This window comes from Arachis hypogaea, chromosome 15, assembly GCF_003086295.3.
Source record: "Arachis hypogaea cultivar Tifrunner chromosome 15, arahy.Tifrunner.gnm2.J5K5, whole genome shotgun sequence".
Lineage (NCBI taxonomy): Eukaryota > Viridiplantae > Streptophyta > Magnoliopsida > Fabales > Fabaceae > Arachis > Arachis hypogaea.
Window position 1 is genome coordinate 115,762,016 of NC_092050.1, and position 15,817 is coordinate 115,777,832.

The window sequence follows — 15,817 nt, forward strand, 5'->3', positions numbered from 1 at the left end:
TTTGGACCTCTTACTTGTACTATTAGTTTGCGAATGTATTCAGGTGTTTAAGAATTTATGTTGTGATTGTTGAGGATTAATTATGTGACTGAGAGATGGGTAATGTGACTAGTTTTATATTTAGAACGAATTTGATTTGAGTTTAGAGATTTCAAACGAGGTAATTAGTTAGCTAAAGTAAAACCAAAAGTATTTTCAACAAGGTTTGATAGAAATATAGTTTTTTTTAGTAAAGTTAATTATTTGTATTTTATTTCACTAATTTTACGGCATTTCCATTCCCTACTAAGAACGTGTGGTTTGTTTTCACCCCAAAGTCTCCCCCCTTTCAATGACACGGGTTTGAAGACTCAGTTTGAAGCTGCGACCGATTATTAGTCTTATTTGAGTTAAGTTTATGCGTTGAGCTACTTTCATAGAATTCTCTCGCCTTTGTTATTAAGCTTTTAGTTTATACATAGAGATAGAAATTGTATCTGAGTTTCGTTTGAATCCTTTGGTATAATATTTATTAATATTAACAATTATGTGATTATTACTATTTGAAGATCTTGCAATGTAAAGGCTTAATATTAAAGAGTAAATAAGGAAAACTGGTTAGTAACGCCTCACTTTTGGTTCGATCATGATGTGCTAAAAGTTAGGGTGTTACACATAGTGATAAAAATTTTGCGGAAGTTACCAAAAATCACTGCAAAAAAAAAACTAACGGCAATCAAATTAGTTAAGAGAATATGAAGCACGGACACTTCGCTGAGTTGCCGTGTCCGCGTGTCGGACACATTTTGGACACGACACTCACCGACACTCGTCCGACACGTGTGTCTGCTGTGTCTAATCATGTCTTAATAAAAAATAAAAAATTCTTTTCAGGACACACTTGGACACACCTAAATACCACCACGTGTGAGCGTGTCCAGTCTTATTCTTAATATATATTCTTGAAATAAATTTAGATATAGTATATATTATTATTTATTAAAATAAAAAGATATTTTAAATACTTGATATAATTAAAATAAGGCATTAAAAATCATTACGATTTATCTAAAAGAATATTTTATATTTTATATATATGTGTGTCCCCGTGTCTTATAAGATTTTAAAATGTGTGTGTCGGCGTGTGGTGCACGAAATTATGATCTCACGCAACGGCGCCAAAAACTCTGTACGCACGTCTTAATAAATTGTTTTTCATTCACAACTTCGATACAACTAACCAGCAAGTGCACTGGGTCGTCCAAGTAATAAAACCTTACGTGAGTAAGGGTCGATCCCACGGAGATTGTTGGTATGAAGCAAGCTATGGTCACCTTGTAAATCTCAGTCAGGCGGATATAAAATAGTTATGGAGTTTTCGAAATTAATACTAATTGAACAGAAAATAAAGATATAAATACTTATGTAATTCATTTGTGAGAATTTCAAATAAAGGTATAGAGATGCTTTCGTTCCTCTGAACTTCTGCTTTCCTGCTGTCTTCATCCAATTAGTCCTACTCCTTTCCATGGCTGGCTTTATATAAGGACATCACCGTTGTCAATGGCTACTTTTAATCCTCTCTGGAAAATGGTCCGATGCGCTGTCACTGCATGGCTAATCGTCTGGAGGCATCACCCTTGCCAATGGCTGCATCCTATCCTCTTGTGAAAATGGTCCAAATGCTCTGTCACAGCACGGCTAATCATCTGAGGTTCTCGATCATACTGGAATAGGATTCACCCTCCTTTTGCGTCTGTCACTACGCCCAGCACTCGCGAGTTTGAAGTTCATCACAGGCATTCAATCCCGGAATCCTACTCGGAATACCACAGACAAGGTTTAGACTTTCCGGATTCTCATGAATGCCGCCATCAATCTAGATTACACCACGAAGATTCTGATTAAGAGATCCAAGAGATACTCATTCAATCTAAGGTAGAACGGAAGTGGTTGTCAGGCACGCGTTCATGGGGAATGATGATGATTGTCACGTTCATCACATTCATGTTGAAGTGCGAATGAATATCTTAGAAGCAGAATAAGTTGAATTGAATAGAAAAACAGTAGTACTTTGCATTAATCTTTGAGGAACAGCAGAGCTCCACACCTTAATCTATGGAGTGCAGAAACTCTACCGTTGAAAATACATAAGTGAAAGGTCCAGGCATGGCCGAATGGCCAGCCCCCAAAACGAGATCACAGGATCAAAAATACAATCCAGGATGATCTGAAGATGTCTAATACAATAGTAAAAAGTCCTATTTATACTAAACTAGTTACTAGGGTTTACAGAAGTAAGTAATTGATGCATAAATCCACTTCCGGGGCCCACATGGCGTGTGCTTGGGCTGAGCTTGAATGTTACACGTGCAGAGGCTCTTTCTGGAGTTGAACACCAGGTTGTAACGTATTTCTGGCATTCAACTCTGGTTTGTGACGTGTTTCTGGCGTTTAACTCCAGACAGCAGCATAGAACTGGCGTTCAATGCCCTTTTACGTCGTCTAAACTCGGCCAAAGTATGGACTATTATATATTTCTGGAAAGCCCTGAATGTCGACTTTCCAACGCAATTGGAAGCGCTCCATTTTGAGTTCTGTAGCTCCAGAAAATCCACTTTGAGTGCAGAAAGGTCAGAATCCAACAGCATTAGCAGTCCTTCTTCAACCTCTGAATCTGATTTTTGCTCAAGTCCCTCAATTTCAGCCAGAAAATACCTGAAATCACAGAAAAACACACAAACTCATAGTAAAGTCTAGAAATGTGAATTTAACATAAAAACTAATGAAAACATCCCTAAAAGTAACCAGATTCTACTAAAAACATACTAAAAATAATGCCAAAAAGCGTATAAATTATCCGCTCATCACAACACCAAACTTAAATTGTTGCTTGTCCCCAAGCAACTGAAAATCAAATAGGATAAAAAGAAGAGAATATACTATAAATTTCAAACTATCAATGAAACATAGCTCCAATTAAATGAGCGGAACTTGTAGCTTTTTGCCTCTTGAATAGTTTTGGCATCTCACTTTATCCATTGAAGTTCAGAATGATTGGCATCTATAGGAACTCAGAGTTCAGATAGTGTTATTGATTCTCCTAGTTCAGTATGTTGATTCTTGAACACAGCTACTTTATGAGTCTTGGCCGTGGCCCTAAGCACTTTGTTTTCCAGTATTACCACCTGATACATAAATGCCACAGACACATAATTGGGTGAACCTTTTCAGATTGTGACTCAGCTTTGCTAAAGTCCCCAATTAGAGGTGTCCAGGGTTCTTAAGCACACTCTTTTTTTTTTTTTTGCTTTGGACCTTGACTTTAACCGCTCAGTCTCAAGTTTTCACTTGACACCTTCACGCCACAAGCACATGGTTAGGTACAGCTTGATTTAGCCGCTTAGGCCAGGATTTTATTCCTTTAGGCCCTCCTATCTACTGATGCTCAAAGCCTTGGGATCCTTTTTATTTAACCTTGCCTTTTGGTTTTAAGGGTTATTGGCTTTTTGCTCTTGCCTCTTGGTTTTAAGAGCTTTGGCTTTTTCTGCTTGCTTTTTCTCTCTTTTTTTTTCGCTATTTTTTTCTTTTTTTTTTTCTGCAAGCTTTGTTCTTTGCTGCTTTTTCTTGCTTCAAGAATCATTTTTATGATTTTTCAGATTATCAAATAACATGTCTCCTTGTCATCATTCTTTCAAGAGCCAACATATTTAACATTCTTAAACAACAACTTCAAAAGACATATGCACTGTTCAAGCATTTATTTAGAAAACAAAAAGTATTGTCACCACATCAAAATAATTAAACTAAGTTCAAGGACAAATTCGAAACTCATGTACTTCTTGTTCTTTTGAATAAAAACATTTTTCATTTAAGAGAGGTGATGGATTCATAGGACATTCATAACTTTAAGGCATAGTTACTAACTACTAATGATCATGTAATAAGACACAAACATGGATAAGCACTTAACATGGAAAACGAAAAACAGAGAAAGTAAGAACAAGGAATGAGTCCACCTTAGTGATGGTGGCGTTTCCTTCTTGAGGAACCAATGATGTCCTTGAGCTCTTCTATGTCTCTTCCTTGTCTTTGTTGCTCCTCCCTCATTGCTTTTTGATCTTCTCTTATTTCATGAAGGATGATGGAGTGCTCTTGATGTTCCACCCTTAATTGTCCCATGTTGGAACTTAATTCTCCTAGGGAGGTGTTGATTTGCTCCCAATATTTATGTGGAGGGAAGTGCATCCCCTGAGGTATCTCAGGGATCTCTTGATTTGCAGCCACATTTTCTACCACTAAGCTATAGACCCTTGAGATGAATCTTTCCATCTCCCATGGCTCAGAGGTGGAAGCAATTGCCTTCCCTTTTCTCTTTCTTGAGGTTTCTCTGGCCTTAGGTGCTATTAATAGTAATGGAAAAACAAAAAGCTTATGCTTTTACCACACCAAACTTAGAATGTTGCTCGCCCTTGAGCAAAAGAAGAAAGAATAGAAGAAGAAGAAGAAGAAGATATGGAGGATATGGAGGGATGTGTGTATGCGGCCATATGGGTGGGATTGGGTGGGAAAGAGATGTTGAATTTTGAAGGTAGGTGGGTGTATAGATGTGAGTGGAAAACAGAAGGGATGATCATGAATGGAGAGAGAGAGGGTGAGGTGGGTGGGGATCGTGTGGGGTCCACAGATCCTGAGGTGATCCTGTGGGGTCCACAGATTCTTAGGTGTTCAAGGATTTACAACCTTGCACCAAATTAGGCATGCAAAATGCCCTTGCACACAACTCTGGGCGTTCAGCGCCAGATTGGTGCTTGTTCTGGGCGTTGAACGCCCATTTGTTGCCCATTTCTGGTGTTGAATGCCAGAACCATGCTTGTTCTGGGCGTTCAGCGCCAGCTCTTCTCCAGGGTGCAATTCTGGCATTCAAACGCCCAGATGCTGCCCATTTTGGGCATTCAGCGCCAGAACCATGCTCTGTTCTGGTGTTGAATGCCAGCCAGATGCTCCTTACTGGCGTTTAAACGCCAGTGAGATCCTCCTCCAGGGTGTGATTTTTCTTCTGCTGTTTTTGATTCTGTTTTCAATTTTTATATTTATTTTGTGACTCCACATGATCATGAACCTAATAAAACATGAAAGAACAATAAAATTAGATAAATAAAAATTGGGTTGCCTCCCAACAAGCGCTTCTTTAATGTCAATAGCTTGACAGTGGGCTCTCATGGAGCCTCACAGATGTTTAGAGCATTGTTGAGACTTCCCAACACCAAACTTAGAGTTTGACTGTGGGGGCTCTGGTTGACTCTGTTTTGAGAGAAGCTTTTTATGCTTCCTCTCCATGTTTATAGAAGGATAACCTTGAGTTGTAAACACAAGGGAGTCCCCATTCAATTGAAGGACTAATTTACCTCTGTCAACATCAATCACAGCTCTTGCTGTGGCTAGGAAGGGTCTTCCAAGGATGATGAATTCATCCTCATCCTTCCCAGTATCTAGGACTATAAAATCAGCAGGGATGTAAAGGCCTTCAACCTTTACTAACACATCCTCTGCTTGTCCATAAGCCTGTTTTCTTGAATTGTCTGCCATCTCTAATGAGATTTTAGCAGCTTGCACCCTATAGATTCCTAGTTTCTCTATTACAGAGAGGGGCATGAGGTTTATCCCTGACCCAAGGTCACATAGAGCCTTTTCAAAGGTCATGGTGCCTATGGTACAAGGTATTAAGAACTTTCCAGGATCCTATCTCTTCTGAGGCAATATCAGTTGATCCAGATCACTCAGTTCATTAGTAAACAAGGGAGGTTCATCTTTCCAAGTCTCAATACCAAATAATTTGGCATTCAGCTTCATGATTGCACCAAGGTACTTGGTAACTTGCTCTTCAGTAACATCCTCATTCTCTTCAGAAGAGGAATACTCATCAGAGCTCATGAATGGCATAAGAAGGTTTAATGGAATCTCTATGGTCTCTAGATGAGCCTCAGATTTCTTTGGTTCCTCAAAGGGAAACTCCTTATTGATCACTGGACGTCCCAGGAGGTCTTCCTCACTGGGATTTACGTCCTCCCCTTCTTCCTTGGATTCGGCCATGATGGTTATATCAATGGTCTTGCACTCTCCTTTTGGATTTTCTTCTGTATTGCTTGGGAGAGTACTAGGAGGATTTTCAGTGATCCTTTTACTCAGCTGGCTCACTTGTGCCTCCAGATTTCTAATGGAGGACCTTGTTTCATTCATGAAACTTACAGTGGCCTTAGATAGATCAGAGACTAAGTATGCTAAATTAGAGGTATTTTGTTCAGAGTTCTCCGTCTGTTGCTGAGTGGATGATGGAAAAGGCTTGCTATTGCTAAACCTATTTCTTCCACCATTATTAAAGCCTTGTTGAGGCTTTTGTTGATCCTTCCATGAGAAATTTGGATGATTTCTCCATGATGAGTGATGAGCGGATAATTTATACGCTTTTTGGCATTGTTTTTAGTATGTTTTTAGTAGAATCTAGTTACTTTTAGGGATGTTTTCATTAGTTTTTATGTTAAATTCACATTTCTGGACTTTACTATGAGTTTGTGTGTTTTTTTGTGATTTCAGATATTTTCTGGCTGAAATTGAGGGACTTGAGCAAAAATCAGATTCAGAGGTTGAAGAAGGACTGCTGATGCTGTTGGATTCTGACCTCCCTGCACTCAAAATGGATTTTCTGGAGCTATAGAACTCAAAATGGCGCGCTTCCAATTGAAATGGAAAGTAGACATCCATGGCTTTCCATCAATATATAATAGTCCATACTTTGCTCAAGTTTAGACGATGCAAAATGGCGTTCAACGCCAACTCTCTGCCCAATTCTGGCGTCCAGCGCCAGAAACAAGTTGCAAAGTGGAGTTCAACGCCCAAACTGGCACAAAAGTTGGCGTTCAACTCCAAGAATGACCTCTCCACGTGTAGACTTCAAGCTCAGCCCAAGCACACACCAAGTGGGCCCTGGAAGTAGATTTATGCATCAATTACTTACTTCTGTAAACTCTAGTAGCTAGTTTATTATAAATAGAACTTTTTACTATTGTATTAGACATCCTGAGTTTTATCTTTGGAATCATCTTTGGACACCTGGTTCTTAGATCAGGGGGGCTGGCCATTCGGCCATGCCTGGACCTTTCACTTATGTATTTTCAACGGTAGAGTTTCTGCACTCCATAGATTAAGGTGTGGAGCTCTGCTGTTCCTCAAAGATTAATGCAAAGTACTACTGTTTTCTATTCAATTCATCTTATTTCGCTTCTAAGATAGTCATTCGCACTTCAACCTGAATGTGATGAACGTGACATTCATCATCATTCCCTATGAACGCGTGCCTGACAACCACTTCCGTTCTACCTTAGATTGAATGAGTATCTCTTAGATTACTAATACAGGGGACCGAGTCCGAGATATTGGGATCTTCGTGGTATAAGCTAGATTGATGGTGGCATTCATGAGAGTCCGGAAGGTCTAAACCTTATCTGTGGTATTCCAAGTAGGACTCTGGGATTGAATGACTGTGACGAACTCCAAACTCGCGAGTGCTGGGCGTAGTGACAGACGCAAAAGGATAGTAAATCCTATTCCAGTACGATCGAGAACCTCCAGATGATTAGCCATGCAGTGACAGCGCATCAGATCATTTTCACAGAGAGGAATAGGATGCAACCAACGACAAGGGTGATGCCTCCAGACGATTAGCCGTGCTGTGACAGAGCATTTGGACCATTTTCCCGAGAGGATTGAAAGTAGCCAATGGCACCGGTGACATCCTTACATAAAGCCAGCCATAGAAAGGAGTAAGACTAATTGGATGAAGACAGCAGGAAAGCAAAGGTTCAGAGGAACGAATGCATCTCCATACGCTTATCTGAAATTCTCACCAATGATTTACATAAGTATTTCTATCCTTCTTTTGTTATTTAATTTCGAAAACCCCATTACTATTTTATATCCGCCTGACTGAGATTTACAAGGTGACCATAGCTTGCTTCATACCAACAATCTCCGTGGGATCGACCCTTACTCACGTAAGGTTTATTACTTGGACGACCCAGTGCACTTGCTGGTTAGTTATGCGAAGTTGTGAAGATATGTTTAGACCATGGTTCTGTGCATCCATTTTTGGTGCCATTGCCAGGGGATCAATTTCGAACAACAATTCACAACCTGAGTAACAATTTTGCATACCAATGAGTTATAGGTATTTCCATAAGGTTCACCTAAGTAATTTACCTTTGCTATTGCAGGGTTCTCAGGATCATAGGCCTCTTCTTCAGAAGGCGCCTCTTGAGTACTGTTGGATGCAGCTTGCATTCCATTCAGACTCTGAGAAATCATATTGACTTGCTGAGTCAATATTTTATTCTGAGCCAATATGGCATTCAGAGTATCAATTTCAAGAACTCCCTTCTTCATAGGCGTCCCATTACTCACAGGATTCCTCTCAGAATTGTACATGAACTGGTTATTAGCAACCATGTCAATGAGTTCTTGAGCTTCTACAGGCATTTTCTTTAGGTGAATAGATCCACCTGCAGAAGTGTCCAATGACATCTTAGCTAATTCAGACAGACCATCATAGAATATGTCCAAGATGGTCCATTCTGAAAGCATGTCAGAAGGACACTTTTTGGTCAGTTCTTTGTATCTCTCCCAAGCTTCATAGAGGGATTCACCTTCTTTCTGTCTGAAGGTCTGAACATCCACTCTAAGCTTACTCAGCTTTTGAGGAGGAAAGAACTTGGCTAAGAAAGTCTTGACCAGCTTATCCCAAGAGTTCAGGCTATCCTTAGGTTGAGAGTCCAACCATATTCTAGCTCTATCTCTCACAGCAAAAGGGAAAAGCATGAGCCTGTAGACTTCAGGATCTACTCCATTAGTCTTAACAGTATCACAGATCTGCAAGAATTCAGTTAAGAACTGAAAAGGATCTTCAGATAGAAGTCCATGAAACTTGTAGTTCTGCTGCATCAGAGAAACTAATTGAGGTTTCAGCTCAAAATTGTTTGCTCCAATGGCAGGAATGGAAATGCTTCTTCCATGTAAATTGGAATTAGGTGCAGTAAAGTCACCAAGCATCCTTCTTGCATTATTATTATTTTCGGCTGCCATCTCCTCTTCCTGTTGGAAAATTTCTGAAAGGTGCTTGCTGGATTGTTGTAATTTAGCTTCTCTTAGTTTCCTCTTCAGAGTCCTTTCAGGTTCTGGATCTGCTTCAACAAGAATATTCTTGTCTTTGCTCCTGCTCATATGAAAAAGAGGAAACAGAAAAATAATAATAATAGGGGTCCTTTTTACCACAGTATAGAGGTCCCTGTGTGAGTAGAAGAAAAGGAGAAGAAAAAATTCGAACACAGATGGAAGAGGGGGTTCGAATTTGGGTGAGATGAAGTGTTAGTAGATGAATAAATAAATAGAAGGAGATAAGAGAGAGAGAGAGAGAATTTTCGAAAATAATTTTTGAAAAAGAGTTAGTGATTTTCGAAAATAGTTTTTGAAAAAGGTTAGTAATTTTCGAAAATTAAAATCAACAATTAAATTAATTAGTCAATTAAAAAGAAATTTTGAAAAAGAGGGAAGATATTTTCGAAAATTAGAGAGAGAGAGAGAGAGAGAGAGAGAGAGTTTGTTAGGTAGTTTTGAAAAAGATAAGAAACAAACAAAAAGTTAGTTAGTTAGTTGAAACAAATTTAAAAATCAATTTTGAGAAGATAAGAAGATAGGAAGTTAGAGAAGATATTTTAAAATCAAATTTTGAAAAAGATAAGATAAGAAGATATTTTTGAAAAGATATGATTGAAATTAGTTTTGAGAAAGATTTGATTTTTAAAATCACAATTAATGACTTGATTCACAAGAAATCACAAGATATGATTCTAGAACTCAAAGTTTGAATCTTTCTTAGCAAGCAAGTAACAAACTTGAAATTTTTGAATCAAAACATTAATTGATGATGTTATTTTCGAAAATTAGGAGATAAAGATAAGAAAAAGATTTTTGAAAAATATTTTTTTAAAATTTTCGAAAATAAATAAGAAAAAATGAAAAAGATTTTGAAAATGATAAGATTTTAAATTGAAAATTTGATTTGACTCATAAAAACAACTAGATTTAAAATTTTTTGAAAAAGTCAAATCTAATTTTCGAATTTTATGAGAAGAAAAAGGGAAAGATATTTTTTTTATTTTTGAATTTTTAATGATGAGAGAGAAAAACATGAAAATGATGCAATGCATGGAAATTTTAGATCAAAACAAGAAATGCATGCAAGAATGCTATGAATGCCAAGATGAACACCAAGAACACTTTGAAGATCATGATGAACATCAAGAACATATTTTTGAAAATTTTATATGCAAAGAAAACATGAAAGACACCAAACTTAGAAATCTTTCATGTTTAGACACTATGAATGCAAGAATGCACATGAAAAATAAGAAAAGACACAAAACATGAAAACATCAAGATCAAACAAGAAGACTTATCAAGAACAACTTGAAGATCATGAAGAACACTATGAATGCATGAATTTTTCAAAAAATGCAAGATGAGTATGCAATTGACACCAAACTTTCAACTTGACTCAAGACTCAAACAAGAAACATGAAATATTTTTTATTTTTATGATTTTCTAGTTTTTTTTTTTTGGATTTTTCGAAAATTATTTGAAAAAGAAAAATAAGGATTCCAAACTTTTTAATATGAATTTCAGGAATCTTGCAATCTTAGTCTAAAGCTCCAATCTGAGGGTTAGGCATGGCTTAATAGCCAGCCAAGCTATAGTATGTAACTCAGACATGACACAGCTGACATACCAATCAACCTGCCTCTATGCTGATGGTTCGAAGCCCCTATCCAAAAGAATTAGACATGGCTTTACAGCCAGCCAGACTTCAACATGCTTCATGAAACTCTAGAATTCATTCTTAAAAATTCTGAAGAAAAATATATTTTTGAAAAGATTTATATAATTTTTTTTCGAAAACAGATGAGAAATTTTTGAAAGGTTTTTGAAAAATTTTTGAAAATAAAACAAAAAGAAAATTACCTAATCTGAGCAACAAGATGAACCGTCAGTTGTCCAAACTCGAACAATCCCCGGCAACGGCGCCAAAAACATGATGCACGAAATTGTGATCTCAGGAAACGGCGCCAAAAACTCTGTACGCACGTCTTAATAAATTATTTTTCATTCACAACTTCGATACAACTAACCAGCAAGTGCATTGGGTCGTCCAAGTAATAAAACCTTACATGAGTAAGGGTCGATCCCACGGAGATTGTTGGTATGAAGCAAGCTATGGTCACCTTGTAAATCTCAGTCAGGCGGATATAAAATAGTTATGGAGTTTTTGAAATTAATACTAATTGAACAGAAAATAAAGATAGAAATACTTATGTAATTCATTTGTGAGAATTTCAGATAAAGGTATAGAGATGCTTTCGTTCCTCTGAACTTCTTCTTTCCTGCTGTCTTCATCCAATCAGTCCTACTCCTTTCCATGGCTGGCTTTATATAAGGACATCACCGTTGTCAATGGCTACTTTTAATCCTCTCTGGAAAATGGTCCGATGCGCTGTCACTGCATGGCTAATCGTTTGGAGGCATCACCCTTGCCAATGGCTGCATCCTATCCTCTTGTGAAAATGGTCCAAATGCTCTGTCACAGCACGGCTAATCATCTGAGGTTCTCGATCATACTGGAATAGGATTCACCCTCCTTTTGCGTCTGTCACTACGCCCAGCACTCGCGAGTTTGAAGTTCATCACATGCATTCAATCCCGGAATCCTACTCGGAATACCACAGACAAGGTTTAGACTTTCCGGATTCTCATGAATGCCGCCATCAATCTAGCTTACACCACAAAGATTCTGATTAAGAGATCCAAGAGATACTCATTCAATCTAAGGTAGAACGGAAGTGGTTGTCAGGCACGCGTTCATGGGGAATGATGATGATTGTCACGTTCATCACATTCATGTTGAAGTGCGAATGAATATCTTAGAAGCGGAATAAGTTGAATTGAATAGAAAAACATTAGTACTTTGCATTAATCTTTGAGGAACAGCAGAGCTCCACACCTTAATATATGGAGTGTAGAAACTCTACGGTTGAAAATACATAAGTGAAAGGTCCAGGCATGGCCGAATGGCCAGCCCCTAAAACGAGATCACAGGATCAAAAATACAATCCAGGATGATCCGAAGATGTCTAATACAATAGTAAAAAGTCCTATTTATACTAAACTAGTTACTAGGGTTTACAGAAGTAAGTAATTGATGCATAAATCCACTTCCGGGGCCCACTTGGTGTGTGCTTGGGCTGAGCTTGAATGTTACACGTGCAGAAGCTCTTTCTGGAGTTGAACGCCAGGTTGTAACGTATTTCTGGCGTTCAACTCTGGTTTGTGACGTGTTTCTGGCGTTTAACTCCAGACAGCAGCGTAGAACTGGCGTTCAACGCCCTTTTACATCATCTAAACTCGGCCAAAGTATAGACTATTATATATTGCTGGAAAGCCCTGGATGTCTACTTTCCAACACAATTGAAAGAGCGCCATTTTGAGTTCTGTAGCTCCAGAAAATCTACTTTGAGTGCAGGGAGGTCAGAATCCAACAGCATCAGCAGTCCTTCTTCAACCTCTGAATCTGATTTTTGCTCAAGTCCCTCAATTTCAGCCAGAAAATACCTGAAATCACAGAAAAACACACAAACTCATAGTAAAGTCCAGAAATGTGAATTTAACATAAAAACTAATGAAAACATCCCTAAAAGTAACCAGATTCTACTAAAAACATACTAAAAACAATGCCAAAAAGCGTATAAATTATCCGCTCATCAGCGTGTCCTGTGTCGTGTCGTGTTCTGTGTCCGTATCAGTGTCCGTGCATCATAAGTTATCTGATTTTTCCTTCCGTACTTTTAGTTTTTAATTTACAGCAAATTTTAATCTCAAATAACAGGAGTTACAAAACTCTCGAAATTAAAATCTTTTTACTCTAAAACTCTTCACTAATTTCACTCTTTTCTCTTTTTTTTTACATCCTGCCAAATCGAATTTTTATTCTCGTAAAACTGCAAAATCGTTCTCGTCACTTTTCCTTGTCCTATCCTCCCTCTCCTCTTCTCCAATCACTATCTATCCTAGATCTCAATCCCCATCCTCGTTGACCCAGTCTTAGCTCTCTGTCAGTTTCTCTAGCCTCTACCCTCAACCTCCAGCCTCGACATCCCCAATTCCAGTCTCGTCGCCTCTTCCTTGCCGGCCCGTCGCACTTTCTTGTCTCTTTCTTGTTGGTCTTTTGCGTCTTTATCACCTCCTCCTCGTCAGTTTCTATGTCTGATCAACAGATCTCAGTTTCAGATGGAGATATTTCAAGTAATAACATTTAATTTGGATTCTTGGTTTATGATTTTGGTTTATGGCTTTCATTTCTTGGTTTATTATGATGTTGCTCTATTTTTGAGTTTATTCTGATGGGTTTATTATGAGTTTCTATAAGCCAAACACTAGCCACTTGAGGCTTTCACTTTATGGCTCTTTGCCCTTCAAAATTCAACTCTGTCTATTCAAGCACATTGCTGTGTCGATTCAAGCACGTTGCTGTGTTCGGCTCTGTTTCATTCTACTTCTGCTAATTGCTTGTTGGTATTTTTTTTGAATTAATTTCCATGGCTTCTTCGCACCCAAAGAATGTGAGAATCCTTGATATTTCAAGATAAAATTCCAATTTTAACGGTTTTGATTTGTGGGGTGTTGTGTGATTCTGATGCAGGAAGCTTTGGAGGCTCACAATGGACCTGCAAAGAAAAATACACTATTGGGCTTGGACAGGATTGCTTGGCATTCTACAATGAGGTTGAAGATGTTATCTCTATGAGATCACTTACCAATTTTTCATTGCCATATCCCATATATCAATCCTATTTATCATTAGATTTGAAATTCTTTAATAGTTTGGTTACATCATAATATGTTGTACTGAGATTCTAAAGAGAAAAGAAATTTTATTTACTAGGAATTTCTTTTATATTTTTTGAGGTGTCTATGTTGCATAAATACGAATAATACATAATTAGGAGAATTCAATTAAGAGAAATCAACCACAAATTAAGTATTTGTGCATTATAAGAATAAAAAAGAAGGAAATATATCTGTATGTGCTTATGTGATTCCTGCATCTTATATTAACTCAAGTAACAATCAAAAGAGTGGTAATATTGATATTGAAGGTATTGATTCAACAAATGCATGCTATGGTGGAACAACAGCTATATTCAATTGCGTGAATTGGGTGGATAGTAGTTCATGGGATGGTCGCTATGGACTTGTCATATGTGCAGATAATGTGGTATGAATTAACTTGAAACTATTTCACGGAAATCCAAGCACTTGTCACTTGTGACTAGTATTTTTTAAAAATTAATTATTATTTTAACATATATCAAATGATAGTAACATGTATAAATTATTATTTTGTGCAGATATTTGGATAGGTTTAGATTTAGCCTCTGATTTATGCCAATTACTTGTTACTCTTGAGTGTTATTAGATTTGCTCGGTATATATATTGAATAAAGCATAGTCTAGTTATGACTTTGCTACCCTTTTGCTTTGGCCTGCTATAGGTTGTTGATGGAAAATTCTCGCAGAATTGTTTTCTCATGGCACTTGATTCTTTCTACAAGGTTTTCTGTGAGAAGTAAGCATGTACTGAATTCAAAAGTCTTTTTAATTTTTTCTTTTTGGTTTTGGTTTTCCTAACATGTTATTCCATGTTTAGATTCGAAAAGTTGGAGGGGAAACCCTTTTCAATGGCTGAAGCTAATTACTTTGTGTTTCATTCTCCATATAACAAGGTAATGCAGACTTTATATCTCTTCAATATTTATGACATGAATAGACAATGATTACCTACAATGTTTTTTAAAGTAACTTCTTTTTATAGCTTGTCCAAAAAAGCTTTGGTCGGCTATTCTACAATGACTTCCTGAGAGTTGAGGTATGCTGTCTTTTAACCATTTGATTAATCAGTCTCTCATGATCATTTTACATTAAACCTAACATTCATAGAGTTTTGCACTTAACCATTACATTTCAATAACAAGATTGTATGAATCATTAAAAAGGCAATATGTGGCCAGATTTCTTATCTAAATATGTCTTCATGATTCAGTGCTAATTTAAATTGTTAACTTCACAGGACATTATGTACATAGTTTTAAATAATTGTTAACTTTTTGGCAGTGGATATTAATGCTCATTTGTATATTTCTTTTTGTGCAGAACGGTGACAACCAAATTGGCAATCTTATACTATATTTGATTAAATTGGTTTTATTTTTTTATGAATCTTTTAATCTTAATGTAAATTTTATGACTAATTTTGTGAGAATGACATAGTAGAAGATTATTTTAAAATAGATGTATTTGATTAACTTCTTTGATATAATGAATGTTTGAATCTGTTCTGGCTTTTTTTTTAATATTGGGTCACTAATTTGTGGGGGTTTCAAACTCCCACAATTTTTTTTTTTAAATTCTGGCTTACCAAATTGCGGGGGTTTTAAACCCCCCACAAAGATGAAAAAACCACCATGAATTGCAGGGGTCAATAACCGCCGCAATATGTTCTAGGTAACAGCATATTTCTAAAAACTGCCGCAATTAAATAGCAGGACACGTAACTGCGTCAATTTTTCTAACCGACGTAACACTTTTTGCGGGAGTCAAAAACCGCCGCAAATTAGAAAAAAAACTTCTGTAAGTTAGCGCTTTTTTTGTAGTACTATACTATTGGGGTTTAGCGGT

The 15,817-nt window shown here is 37.2% G+C and overlaps 1 protein-coding gene and 1 non-coding gene across 2 annotated transcripts; both read left to right on the top strand.

Annotated features, from left to right (window-relative positions):
- The first annotated feature begins 8,610 nt into the window (after positions 1–8,610).
- Positions 8,611–8,718, top strand: LOC112753889 (small nucleolar RNA R71). The gene has a single exon (XR_003178251.1). It is a non-coding gene; the product is annotated as a small nucleolar RNA R71 (small nucleolar RNA).
- A 4,334-nt stretch (positions 8,719–13,052) lies between these two features.
- LOC112750509 (uncharacterized) lies at positions 13,053–15,492 on the top strand. Its single transcript, XM_025799268.3, has 6 exons — positions 13,053–13,384; positions 13,782–13,864; positions 14,635–14,708; positions 14,790–14,865; positions 14,955–15,008; positions 15,293–15,492. Exons 1-6 carry the CDS (start codon positions 13,342–13,344, stop codon positions 15,407–15,409), a joined length of 447 nt encoding a protein of 148 aa, XP_025655053.1. The 5' UTR covers positions 13,053–13,341; the 3' UTR covers positions 15,410–15,492.
- The last annotated feature ends 325 nt before the right edge of the window (positions 15,493–15,817 follow it).

Coding starts and splice junctions, on each gene's coding strand:
- LOC112750509 (XM_025799268.3), top strand. CDS start 13,342: ATGTCTGATCAACAGATCTCAGTTTCAGATGGAGATATTTCAA. Junction 14,866..14,954: donor TTCATTCTCCATATAACAAG/GTAATGCAGACT, acceptor TTCTTTTTATAG/CTTGTCCAAAAAAGCTTTGG. Junction 15,009..15,292: donor ATGACTTCCTGAGAGTTGAG/GTATGCTGTCTT, acceptor CTTTTTGTGCAG/AACGGTGACAACCAAATTGG.